This window comes from Rhododendron vialii, chromosome 8a (genome assembly GCF_030253575.1).
Source record: "Rhododendron vialii isolate Sample 1 chromosome 8a, ASM3025357v1".
Lineage (NCBI taxonomy): Eukaryota > Viridiplantae > Streptophyta > Magnoliopsida > Ericales > Ericaceae > Rhododendron > Rhododendron vialii.
The window spans coordinates 29,126,182-29,137,728 of NC_080564.1; the positions used below are offsets into that span (position 1 = coordinate 29,126,182).

General features: G+C 39.1%; 1 protein-coding gene and 1 long non-coding RNA gene across 2 annotated transcripts; both read right to left on the reverse strand.

Annotated features, from left to right (window-relative positions):
* Positions 1-211: 211 nt before the first annotated feature.
* Positions 212-5,318, reverse strand: LOC131335938 (BTB/POZ and TAZ domain-containing protein 1-like). The gene is made up of 5 exons (XM_058371502.1): positions 5,085-5,318; positions 4,125-4,258; positions 2,998-3,301; positions 2,359-2,675; positions 212-813 (listed from the first exon to the last, which is right to left on the reverse strand). The coding sequence occupies exons 1-5, from the start codon at positions 5,232-5,234 to the stop codon at positions 624-626; spliced, it is 1,095 nt and encodes a 364-aa protein (XP_058227485.1). The 5' UTR covers positions 5,235-5,318; the 3' UTR covers positions 212-623.
* A 2,614-nt stretch (positions 5,319-7,932) lies between these two features.
* LOC131335940 (uncharacterized) lies at positions 7,933-11,547 on the reverse strand. Its single transcript, XR_009202686.1, has 2 exons — positions 11,493-11,547; positions 7,933-8,182 (listed from the first exon to the last, which is right to left on the reverse strand). It is a non-coding gene; the product is annotated as an uncharacterized LOC131335940 (long non-coding RNA).

The following is an 11,547-nucleotide window of genomic DNA, read 5'->3' on the forward strand; positions in this document are numbered from 1 at the left end:
GGGGTTTCACATGAATACTTTGAGCCGTTCATTAATTTGAAATATTTATTTGAGATGTCATGCATGTAAAAAAATCAGCTTGATCTAATCCAACGTTCCTATTTTCTGCTACGATATTTATGATATTTTTCACGCTATAGATCAGCTTATCTAAGAGAAATCTGGGAGAGAGAGAGAGAGAAAAAAAACTTGATCAAGAATAAAACAAACGGACACAAAACCAGGATACATTATGTGAGAAAGTCAAAGAACAACCAAACACTAACTTAGGACTCCTTTTAGTATAGGAATCGACCAAGCCCTACTCTCAGGGTTTTCTTCTAGCCTATACTAAGAACCCCCTTAAATTAATTAAATGGATGCAAAGCCAGGCAATAAAAAGGCCACACACCGCATTGATTTATAGTGGACACAACACCTAATACATGTAAATATATAAAAGGGATATATACACTGCTCCCTCCGTCCCAAATTACTCGGCCTTTTTAAGGAACCATGTGCTTACGTTATTTTTAAGGTACAAAATGCATGATTCTCCAAAAGAGCAAGCAACTTGGGACGAAAGGAGTATAAGTAGATCTCTATCTGTATCCGTAGTTGTTTATTTTATTTTATTTTATTTTTTATAGTCTGAAGCTTCTAATTACTCCATGGTGATCTAATCTCTCTCTTGCTTCCTCCTCTCTCTTCCTCTTTGGCAGTGACAATGAAGATATTGCTTTAGCCGATACCACCTTCCTCACTAGCAGCCTCCACCTGATTGCATCTTCAGTACCCTTTTTCATCCCCTGTTGAGCTTTCATTTTGAATTGCCTGCAATTAATAAACACAAGCCACCAATTTATCAAGCCCCACGCTTTCAAATAAGCATTAATTAATTAATTAAAAGCAAGAAATAAGTAGCTCTTTGGTGGGCTACTAGATTAAATATCTATGCCCACTTTTTTGTAATGAGTTTGCCATAGGAGAGGTTTCCTATAACCAGATGTCTAAGGTCCTGGAGTCAATGACTAGGCAAATCTCGTGTGGCTCCAAAATTTGGAATGTTTTGCCTACATATAATTCAAACGTGCGACCCCATGAGGATAAACACTTATTTTTCTCATGCTCACTTGGGGTTATATGCCATGCGAGTTATTAGACTTTTTCTACCAGTACAGGACAAACTAGTTAGGCAAGGAGCTAACAATTTTCAAACTTGGAAGATTCTGTGAAGGATACAGGATCCGATCAAATCCATTGAACCTCTAAGTACCCAATTTTCTTTTTGCAGATATTTATACCACACAAGAAAATTCTCTCCCATGATGTTCTTGCATAAGCAAAAATGCGATAGCGAGGAAAAAATTAATTTCCAATTTTTTCTCACATTTTTCCAATAACCAAAATATCAAGCCATAGAGATCATCAATGCAGTAAAAATCAAGAAGTGGGGACACAAATTAGTACTTCAAACTGTCACTGGTTGTCCCATTCACTCCAATCACTTTGGACTGGTGTAGTAGTAGTATACAACCACAGCTAGATATTCTGCTGGCATTGGCAATTCTCCACCGTTGGAGGAGGAGAAATTCAACTAGAACTCCCCTTCTATTTGACAGACACAGATATTTCACACTAGTGATTTATCACTCCCTACAAAAGTAGCCTTCCATCAGGCACCACGACAAAAGTGATCTGAGGAAATTGGAAAGAACGTCCAAGCCGTCCTTCCCAATGCCAGCTAAATGGAATCTCTTTTTCATAAAGACAGGCTCCAATAATATCAATGTAGTAATGCACTAGCAAACAAGATCCAATAATACCGCGCGTCATGTATTTTAAGGTGTTAGCATTCACCGTATAGGGTTGGGGCCTCCCCTCCAAATGGAGGGTCTAAGATCTAATAACATAATTTGCGCACAGGTGAAGAGCGCGAGCTTCAAAGCGTCTTTGGAATGCATCATAAACCACTAAAATTCATGAGAGAGATGATTGAGAGCGCGAGTGGAGTTGCTGCATTGAGAGGAGAAGCACGTGGCATTTTGAAGATTATACTATGGTCAAGATTCGGATGTGGTGAAATTTCAAGTGTTACTTTTCTTGAGCTAGGTTCATTTAACTACCTATATCCTGACTCTGCCTCAACCCATGTATGATTGTCATGATTTATAAGACCAAGATTCAGAAGTGAACAAGAAAAACAAGAATGAGTAACTTTTTGGACATTTAAAAATTAGCAAAGCTACAAACACAATTCCAAACACATTTACGTCTGAAACCATTCGATGCACATAAGTACACATGCATCAAACGATTCTGAATGCAATTGTGCCCGGAGTTGTGTTTGTAAAGTAGTATTTGTTCAAAAATTAGTACCTGCAAAGTGGGACCCTGCAAACATCCGGTTGGTCACAGATGGACGAATGAAGTCTGAGGAGTTGCCACATGCGCTTACACCTACAACACCCTCCGTTGATCCTCCTCTTACACGTAGCAAAGTGACGAATCAAGAGCTGCAAACCCTGACACGTGGCAGACTTCCCACAGGGGCCCCTGTTCTTGGTGGGCTCCATGTCGTACGGCCCCACCGTCGTGCACCCTTCTGTGCATATGTGCTCCAAACACTCCATTGCCTCGTTTAGCTGTAGATACAAGCTCTGTTCCTCCCTGTGCCTCCTCGTCCTCCTCTTCCTCTGTTTTCAATCAACAAAAATCAAATTTGTTAGAGAAAATAATTCGGCCGCAAATGTCCGAACATAGATGTGTTCAAAGTCGTTGGATAATTGTGAATTCCGCATACATCTTGTATGATTCACATATATCGAATCACTCCAAACAAAGAGTAGCTCGACATTTGCTCAATCTATCAATCCAAAAACTTGATGTAACATCGCTATGGACACATAACCAAACAAAGATCGTGACACATTTGGATACAGAAACAAATGGGACGCATAACCAAATGGTTATATATTTTACGAACATTGAAAAGTAGTTTTGGTTTGGGTGTTTTACCAATTCGGTTTCATCGATGAAATGTAGAATCTGAAGTTCGAGAAAGGGGTCATGATCTTGAACGAACTTCCAACCCTCCGTCTTCTTAACGGATTTGAAGTTAGTCGAAACGAGCTTCATGCACTTGAGGTGAAGATCGGGCGCGTCGCAGAGTCTCGCTAGCTGAATCACGTCGATCACGTTGTCGATCGTCAGACGCTCGCCCACTGCTTTCGTGGATCTCTGCTTCAACTGAGGCACCAAGAACACGTGGGAAAGGGCCAGGAGATGGATTCCATACTTGCCCATCTCTTCCTCTGTGCACCTGCAATCATGGGCATCGCCGTCATTTCACGCCGTTGTTGAATCTCCCATATTATATTTTTCACCACCAAATTCACAGATAATATTTGATAGATACCTACTAAATTAAATGATTGGTGAGACGTATCCTAAACAGGAGTGCGGCCACAATTCGAGTATTTTTTATTTCTTACAGTGTCCTTGCCACGCAACTAATATTGGAAATAATTTTTTTTTTATCAATTTTAGGGTGTGAAATTTTTCAATGCTAGGTGGGTACCACGTGGGACCCGCTCGGCACATTCGGACCGTCCATTTCGATTTTGGCCGGCTCGAATTTGAAGAGAGAGTGGTGGGGTGAGAGGAGAGAGGGGGTTACAATCTGGACTGTGCAACATACTTTTGAACGGTTCGGATGAACTGCTCGGACACCATGTGGTACCCACCCGGTATGGGAAAATTTATCCAGTGTCACACCCCTCTACTAATATAGGAAGAATCAGAATCACGTGAATTACTGTAGAAGAAAGTATAGCACCAGAACTAATTTCCTAGGTTGACTCGTACTAGTTTAATTTTCTCACACTGATTCTAGGTAAGGAGTGCCAAATCAGCCACCTAAATGGACCAAATTGTCACGTCAAACAAATGGATTGAAGCCAAAGGGATCTGGTAGACGGATTCAGAGTTCTAGATTCCTCCTGAAATATAGGGGTTTTTCTGGTCCATAATGAGAGTAGCGTGCAAATTCAGATGAAGTGAAAAGATGGTTTAAAAGTACAACGATGTAACCGTGATTGATAGCGTAAAAGAATTATTCAAGCTTGAGTTGAGAAGGAACTGACTTTGGGGCGTAGAGGAAGCGTATGAACACGGAAACGGCCCCGCAAGGTACGCCGAGGACCGGAATTGTTCTGTCCGAGCTCCGGTGCTTGCACGGCCGATCTATTATGTTTTCGAGTACCGGCGAAGCCGAAGCCTGCAAAATCCAATCCACGTAACAGAAGAACAATTTAGGTTTCTGAAAGTCTGTGTAATGTTAGGAAAGATAGAATTCAGTGCATTTCCATACCATTAATTGTCTAATACACTCCTCTAAACCTTAACCGTAGCGATTATTTGAACCGTTTATATTGCATTACAATATTTGACAAAAATCACCTTAATGAGATTTTGATAAACGTATTATTAACAAGTAGTGTAAAATAAGGGCAGTTCATGTTTAAAATCACGTGGATCGTCCAGCACTGAGATTTTTTTAGCGGACTTGCTATGATGAACAATTTGGATCCCTGTATGGATTCAGTGTCGGGGAAAAATTGAAGTCTATAAAATTTTGGTGAATGGACCCAGCTTCTCTGCAATTGTAACACAGTCGTTTATCTTTGCATTCAATGATTCAGATTTCAAAAAATATTATCCGACGATTGTGAACACTCTAACCGCACCTCTACAGTCCAAACGTGAGTTGCCGACAAGCTTTGTGCTTGGTGAATATTGGTACAGAGGTAAGCCGAACTCAAATGCTTTGTTTGAAACTTGTAGAAAAGAACAAAAAAGGAAGAGAGAGAAACAGAATATAAAAGAAATGAAATGGTTGAAACTTGAAGTCTTTCAAAAAGGCCGAAAAATGGTCTTTTACGAGTTCACAGAAAGTGAAAATCATAATTATAGCAAGCAAACAAACAAACCAAACATTATCATGGACACACATAACGGTTTTTCCAATTGAATGACACGAGAGTGATTCGAATTCGAAAAGAGTAATAATCAATCAACACCATCAGAAAATGAGGAGGGAGTACCAGGATGCTGCGGTGCGCCGGGATGCGCAGCCCACCGGAGGTAACGATCTCGACGTCGGCTTCCGGGAATTCACCAGAGCTCGGGCTCAAGTCCGCCGTTACGGGCGGTAGTCCAATCATCACTTGATCGGAAAAGTCGGTCGGAGACATGACGGTGCCTAATCACGAGCAAAATACAGTTGTTAATTTGGGAGTCTCAGGGATGAGAATGTCCCTGCCCTGCTTATATAGACAAAATTGAGGCCAATCTGCAACGATTCGCAAACCAAAAACCGAGATTCTTCACCTAGTTTCGCTAGACACGCGCTTGGGGGCGATGTGCATGACACGCGCCACGGCTGGCACTGCAATAAATAATACTTCCTCCGGTCCTAAATGAGAATCCTTCTTTGGAATTTCAATTTTTTTAGGGGACATGTAACATTACACATATTCTATCTATTTTGCATCATTTGTATTCAAATAAAATGGACAATTTTGAAATTTTATCGAATTTCAACTTCTATTTTCGGAAAGGGACAATCATTTTAGAACATCTCATAATGCAATAAGGGACTCTCAATTTAGAACGGAGAGAGTCCCTTATTGAGGGACGCGGGGGCTCTGCTGCCCAGGGGTGGGCAGCAGCCCCTGCCCACACTCACACACACTCACACACGGCACCGTTTCGTTAAAGAAAAAAAAAAAACTCTTCCGCTTGCAATCCTAAGGAGCAGAAACATGATTATGAGAGCTTTAGAGTTAAAATTTAATTATGTCTCTTTAGAATAATATGATCAGAATAATAAGATCTTCACGTCAATTCAAACGGATTGAAAATTGGAGCACTTAATTTTTTAATCATATTTTTTAATATATAAACGTTCTAAAAAATTAAGTGTGCCACTTTTTAATTCGTTTGAACAAGTACGAATATCTTATTATTCTAATCATATTATTTTAAAGAGATATAATTAATTTTTGTCTCTAGGACTCTCATAATTAAGTATCTGCTCTTTATTTAGGATCCTGTAGATCAGAAACGTGATTATGAGAGTCCTATAGACAAAAGTTAATTATATCTCTTTAAAATAATATGATTAGAATAATAAGATATTCGTACTTGTTCAAACGAATTAAAAAGTGGCACACTTAATTTTTTAGACCGTTTATATATTAAAAAATATGATTAAAAAATTAAGTGCTCCAATTTTCAATCCGTTTGAATTGACGTGAAGATTTTATTATTCTGATCATATTATTCTAAAGAGACATAATTAAATTTTAACTCTAAAGCTCTCATAATCACGTTTCTGCTCCTTAGGATTGCAAGCGAAGGAAAATTTTTTTTTCTTTAACAAAACGGTGCCGTGTGTGAGTGTGTGTGAGTGTGGGCAGGGGCTGCTGCCCACCCCTGGGCAGCAGAGCCCCCGCGTCCTTCGTGTGTGAGTGTGTGTGAGTGTGGGCAGGGGCTGCTGCCCACCCCTGGGCAGCAGAGCCCCCGCGTCCCTTATTGAGAGTCCCCTGACCTTTTCACCATCCTCTTTAAATAATGGTAATAAATGTGGGTCCCTTTGCCTTTTTGGGATCTGACTCGGAATTGGATAAAGCCACCTCGTCATGCAGAGGGCAGAAAGAAACGAGTCCATTGGTTCGACGTTTTAATTCGTTCTAATCCTTTCCACGCTGTACATCTCCTACGTTTTAAAAAAAAAAACGTAACATACATCGGATGCCGTTGATTCACGCGATGGCCCCTTTAGTTTTTTTCTTCAGAATTTTTGGACGACTTGGATCGGCCATCCGGTGGCCGGAGATGGCCCGACACAGCCGTCGGTACGGTAGTACTCATAGCAGTACTCAATTAATTTCCGTCAACAGCACCTTGTTTGGATCTATGAATACAACTTGCATTCATTCTGGCCCCATAATGCTATGGGGTCTCTTTTCCACAAACTAAAATGCATGGGTCGATGATGGATCCCAATTGCATTGGTTTTTTCTTACTAATGATGATTTTCTTTCAATCGGGAGTCGGTTTGTTTATTACTCTTGAAATGACTGAACTTAAAGGAAAACGTGAACGATACAGACAAAATATCTGGTCATGAACAAAGACAACTCTTTTACTAGTATTATGTTGGATCACAAAATTACTAGTAACAATAAAAGACAACTCTTTTTACTAAACCCTAAGGTACCTTATGAAATTGCTTAAAACCCTAAGGTACCCAATGAAATTGCTTAAAACCTTATAATAGAAAAGTGCATCTTAAAACCCTATAAAGGTACCTAAACCCTAAGGTACCCTATCCTATAATAGGTAAGTACATCCTAAAATCTCATAAAAGTGCTTAAACTCTAGAGTACCCTACACTAGGGTACCCTAAAATGGACTCAAGACCTTACAAAATTAATAGATGCACTTATGAGCTTATGAAGTTCACATAATGAATCTAAGATTAATTTTTTTATTTTTTCCCAAAAAAAAAAAGGAAGTAGAAGAAGAGATGCTCTCTCGATACTATTCGATCAATTGCTCTACCTAAGGCTTACACTGCATCTACGAAACCCTAAACATTAGAAGGAAAAAAAAACTACTCAAACACATTTATCATGCCACGACTTTGTTTTTTTATTTTTATTTATTCATTTTTGGGGAAATGGCTGCAACTTTATTGCTAATTTGCCTTTGAAAGACCAACAAGTCTCGAACCACAAACACATTTATACAAACAAACACATAAACTGTCACGCCCTCGATTTTCAACTAAAATAATATTATATTTTCCACAAAACAAAAGTCTTTCTCTCAACTATATTTACCCTTAAATGTCATGCCAATCCAAACAACAAATCTCTCCTTCCCTTCTTTTTTTTTAACGCAGAGTCTCCCAAACGCTTACAATTTAAAAGGGTTTCATAATAATCAAGGAGATGAGTTTATACATGGCTTTACATATATTCTAATCAAAAGGTACAACCTTCAATTTGCGAGTAAAGTACACAACATGAATTAAACTAGATGATAAACACTTCCTTAATGATACCAATGAAGCTCTCAAGAGACGTCTCAATGTGCACTCCATGCCACCCAAGCTAAGTGCCATGGTAAGTACCTGAAAGGATAGGGTGAGCTACACTAGCTCTTAAAGATATCCATACCTAAATTATATGCAAAAGTGAAGACAGATCCCAAGGGAAAATATTTTCCAAAAGCATATTTGTTTTGTCAAAAAGTGGAACTTAAAATACCACACTCACGCTGAAAAATATTTAACTCCATTTCTCACACACTGACACTCTCACCCACACACACCAATATTCTTAAAATCTTAGCTTACCGTTATGGCATTACCCAAATCAATCTTTGCTTTTTCATTTCCATTTCAATGACCTAAAGATTAATCTAAGTTCTTTAACAAAATGTTTTCACTTTCTTTTCTCACACAACTAGCCAACCTCTCACCAAAAACATACACACTACGCATGTAGAGTTAGAACATAAAATAGGCAATGACAGGTCGAACAATACCGCACCTCAACAACAAGGAAACTCACCCGTCAACCCCAAACCAATCTTCAAATTTCAAGTTAACATCTACCAAAATCCCTACACAATAAGATTTCTTTTATAAGTCTAACATGCAAATACCCTATATGAAACTCTCGCAATGCATAGCACCACAAGGTACCAAATATGCATTCACACGGAACAAGTTGCCCACCGCATATCAAGAGAACAAGCCACAATGATTTGGAGGTCTAAAAGAAGGAATATAAAACATGTATTGACATATTGGATGATCCAAGGTGGCAACTCAAGTTCAAGTTCTTTGTTTCTCAGATGAATATTCCATTCTGTCTCAAATCCACATCATCGATTATCAAAACCAATTTCATACAAAGCTTTCCATTTTGATTGTAAGGTAATGTGGATGAACACCCAAACTAGTACAGGTAAAGCTTTGTAATATCGGAGTCCGTTGATTCGTGCCCAAATATCGGAGACCGTTGATTCGCTCATAATGCCAAAGGATTTATTATTATTATTATTATCAAAATCCTTTAACAAAAACCAAAATCTCTTTCATCAACTTCATAAACCATTTTCATATCATGTGTCTGAGCCTACGCTCCTGTCGAGCCAATTAAAGGACCCCAACATCCTCTGCCAGACACCTTACCCATAAGGTCCTGAAGTATCCAATATGAGCATTTAGCTCCTGCCAGGCCAGTTAAAGGACCCCAATATCTTCTGTCAGGCACCTTACCCATAAGGAGGTCCTGAAGTATCCAATATGAGCATTTAGCTCCTACCAAGCCAATTAAAGGACCCTGATGTCCTCTGCCAGGCACCTTACCCATAAGGAGGTCCTGAAGTATCCAATATGGGCATTTAACTCCTGTCGGGCCAGTTAAAGGACCCCGATGTCCTCTACCAGGCACTCACCCATCGATGAGTCCTGCAGGTTCTTGTTGTGTCTGTTTGTTATTCACATTTCAATTCGCGTTCAGACAGAAATTTGCATATTACCGTACACTTTAAAACTTAACATCTTGGTGCAGAAGGATTCATGGCATAACGTAACAAATAGACGCCGAATTCCCAATCACTTATGTCATGTGATTAATCTCATTTATTCACTTATTAACTCCTTATCATTAATAAACCATATCATCGCAAGTACTACACCGATATCAACAAATCCTTATTATGCATATAGTGTTCACGTATCTCACTCTATGAAGCACCGACACATCTAGACGTCGAAGAATCGCAGTGTCAGGACACGGGGGCACGGCAGGACACCTCGGAGATACGTACGGGACACGCCACGTGTCCCATATTTTAATATTAAATTTTGAGGGGGACACGGCGGGACACCGCTGGGGACACGGCAAGACACCGTTGGGGACACAGCAGGGACGCGGCAGGGGCCAAACTGCAATTTTTTTTAAAAATTTTGGGTCCAAATTGTAATTTTTGAAAAAATTAGGGGTCAAACTGTAATTTTTTTTTAAAATTTTGGGGCCAAATTATAATTTTTTAAAAATTTATGGGTGTTAAACTATAATTATTTATTTATTTATATATATAATTAAATATACACGTGGCGTGTCCCCCGCCGTGTCCGTGTCCCCATTTTTTTAGAATTCCCGTGTCCCGCCCGGTGTCAGTTTCGGTGTCCGTGTCCGTGTCCATGCACGTGCATCATAGATCTCACTCTATCTCATATTTCAAACACGATATATGTTCAACTAACCCAAATATCATCTCTAGAACAATTCCACAACCGAAATAGATACGATCAATTAAGCTACTACCACATCCATTCCACGATAATGTGATCATAAACAGAGTTAAAGTATTCCGGGTTCCTATGACCCCGTAGATCCTCCAAACGCAAAATTACCACTTTCAAATAAGATTAACCACTTCCATTTTCATCTCTTTACCAATTCATTCACTAAAACATACCCTTTTAACAAAATCAACTTCTCACATCCCTTAAATTAAACCCACATACTAGCCCAACATTAAAACAAGAGTATTCGAAGATAGACAAGCCCAAACTCTTTCTATGGCCTTTTCTTTCTTTTTTTTAAAAATCCGATTCAAGTTTTTCCAAATCACACCCATTTCAAGCATAGGGTTTAGACACTCAATAAGGTACTAAAACTACCACATAAACAAGCATATAGAGAGAAATCCCTAAATTAAAACTCAGTTCTTCCAAAACCCGCAAAAGTCCCGAACACAAGGCACCACATATTTCTTTGTGCAAATTTGCCACTCTCTTAAAAAAAAATCACAAATCTTTCATCTTAAACCCAAAAATATTGAAACCAATGCCAAACATTGCACCACTACAAGAACTACACTCAGTAAAAATTCCAGGTTCAGAAACGAGAGGAAATTAACCCAACAATCAAAAGAAAAAAAAAGATTCGCAACCACTTTCGCACCAGTCAACCAACCCTGCTTTAGAAATTCACCAAAAATTCTATACTTAACCAAATTACTTGATTCCAACGCCAATCCCTTCTTAACTTAAACATATAGCTCCTGTAAAAAGACCCAAAGTCACCCAAGGTGTTCAACATGCCAAGGACGTTAACAGAAGCAGCCACGCACAGATTCGCACATTCAGGAAACAGTCGGTATTCAAAAATTCATAACTAATTGTGCGATTATAGGTTTTCCATGATCTTGGTACCGAAATCTTCGTATTGAAATTTACTTTAACAGTTATGGGACACCAAAAAATTGATTCCTAGCAGAAGGGCCCCAAAAAGACAGATTACCAGAACACACGAAAATTTCAGCATACGCTAGATTTATTCAAGACTCAAAATAGATGATCAAACTTGATTCTTGTACATCAAACTAACACTTAACATGTAAAGAAGGTAGGATATCCCTACCTCAAGTATCAAGACCAAGCTTTGAGCTCAAACCAAACCCTAGCCTCCAAATCCC

What these genes read in the sequence shown, in the direction of transcription:
- LOC131335938 (XM_058371502.1), bottom strand. Translation starts at nt 5,234, where the DNA reads ATGTCTCCGACCGACTTTTCCGATCAAGTGATGATTGGACTACCGCCC. An exon ending in CGCTTCCTCTACGCCCCAAA is followed by an intron (nt 3,302 to 4,124) that starts GTCAGTTCCTTC and finishes CCATGATTGCAG; the next exon opens with GTGCACAGAGGAAGAGATGG. An exon ending in TCATCGATGAAACCGAATTG is followed by an intron (nt 2,676 to 2,997) that starts GTAAAACACCCA and finishes GATTGAAAACAG; the next exon opens with AGGAAGAGGAGGACGAGGAG.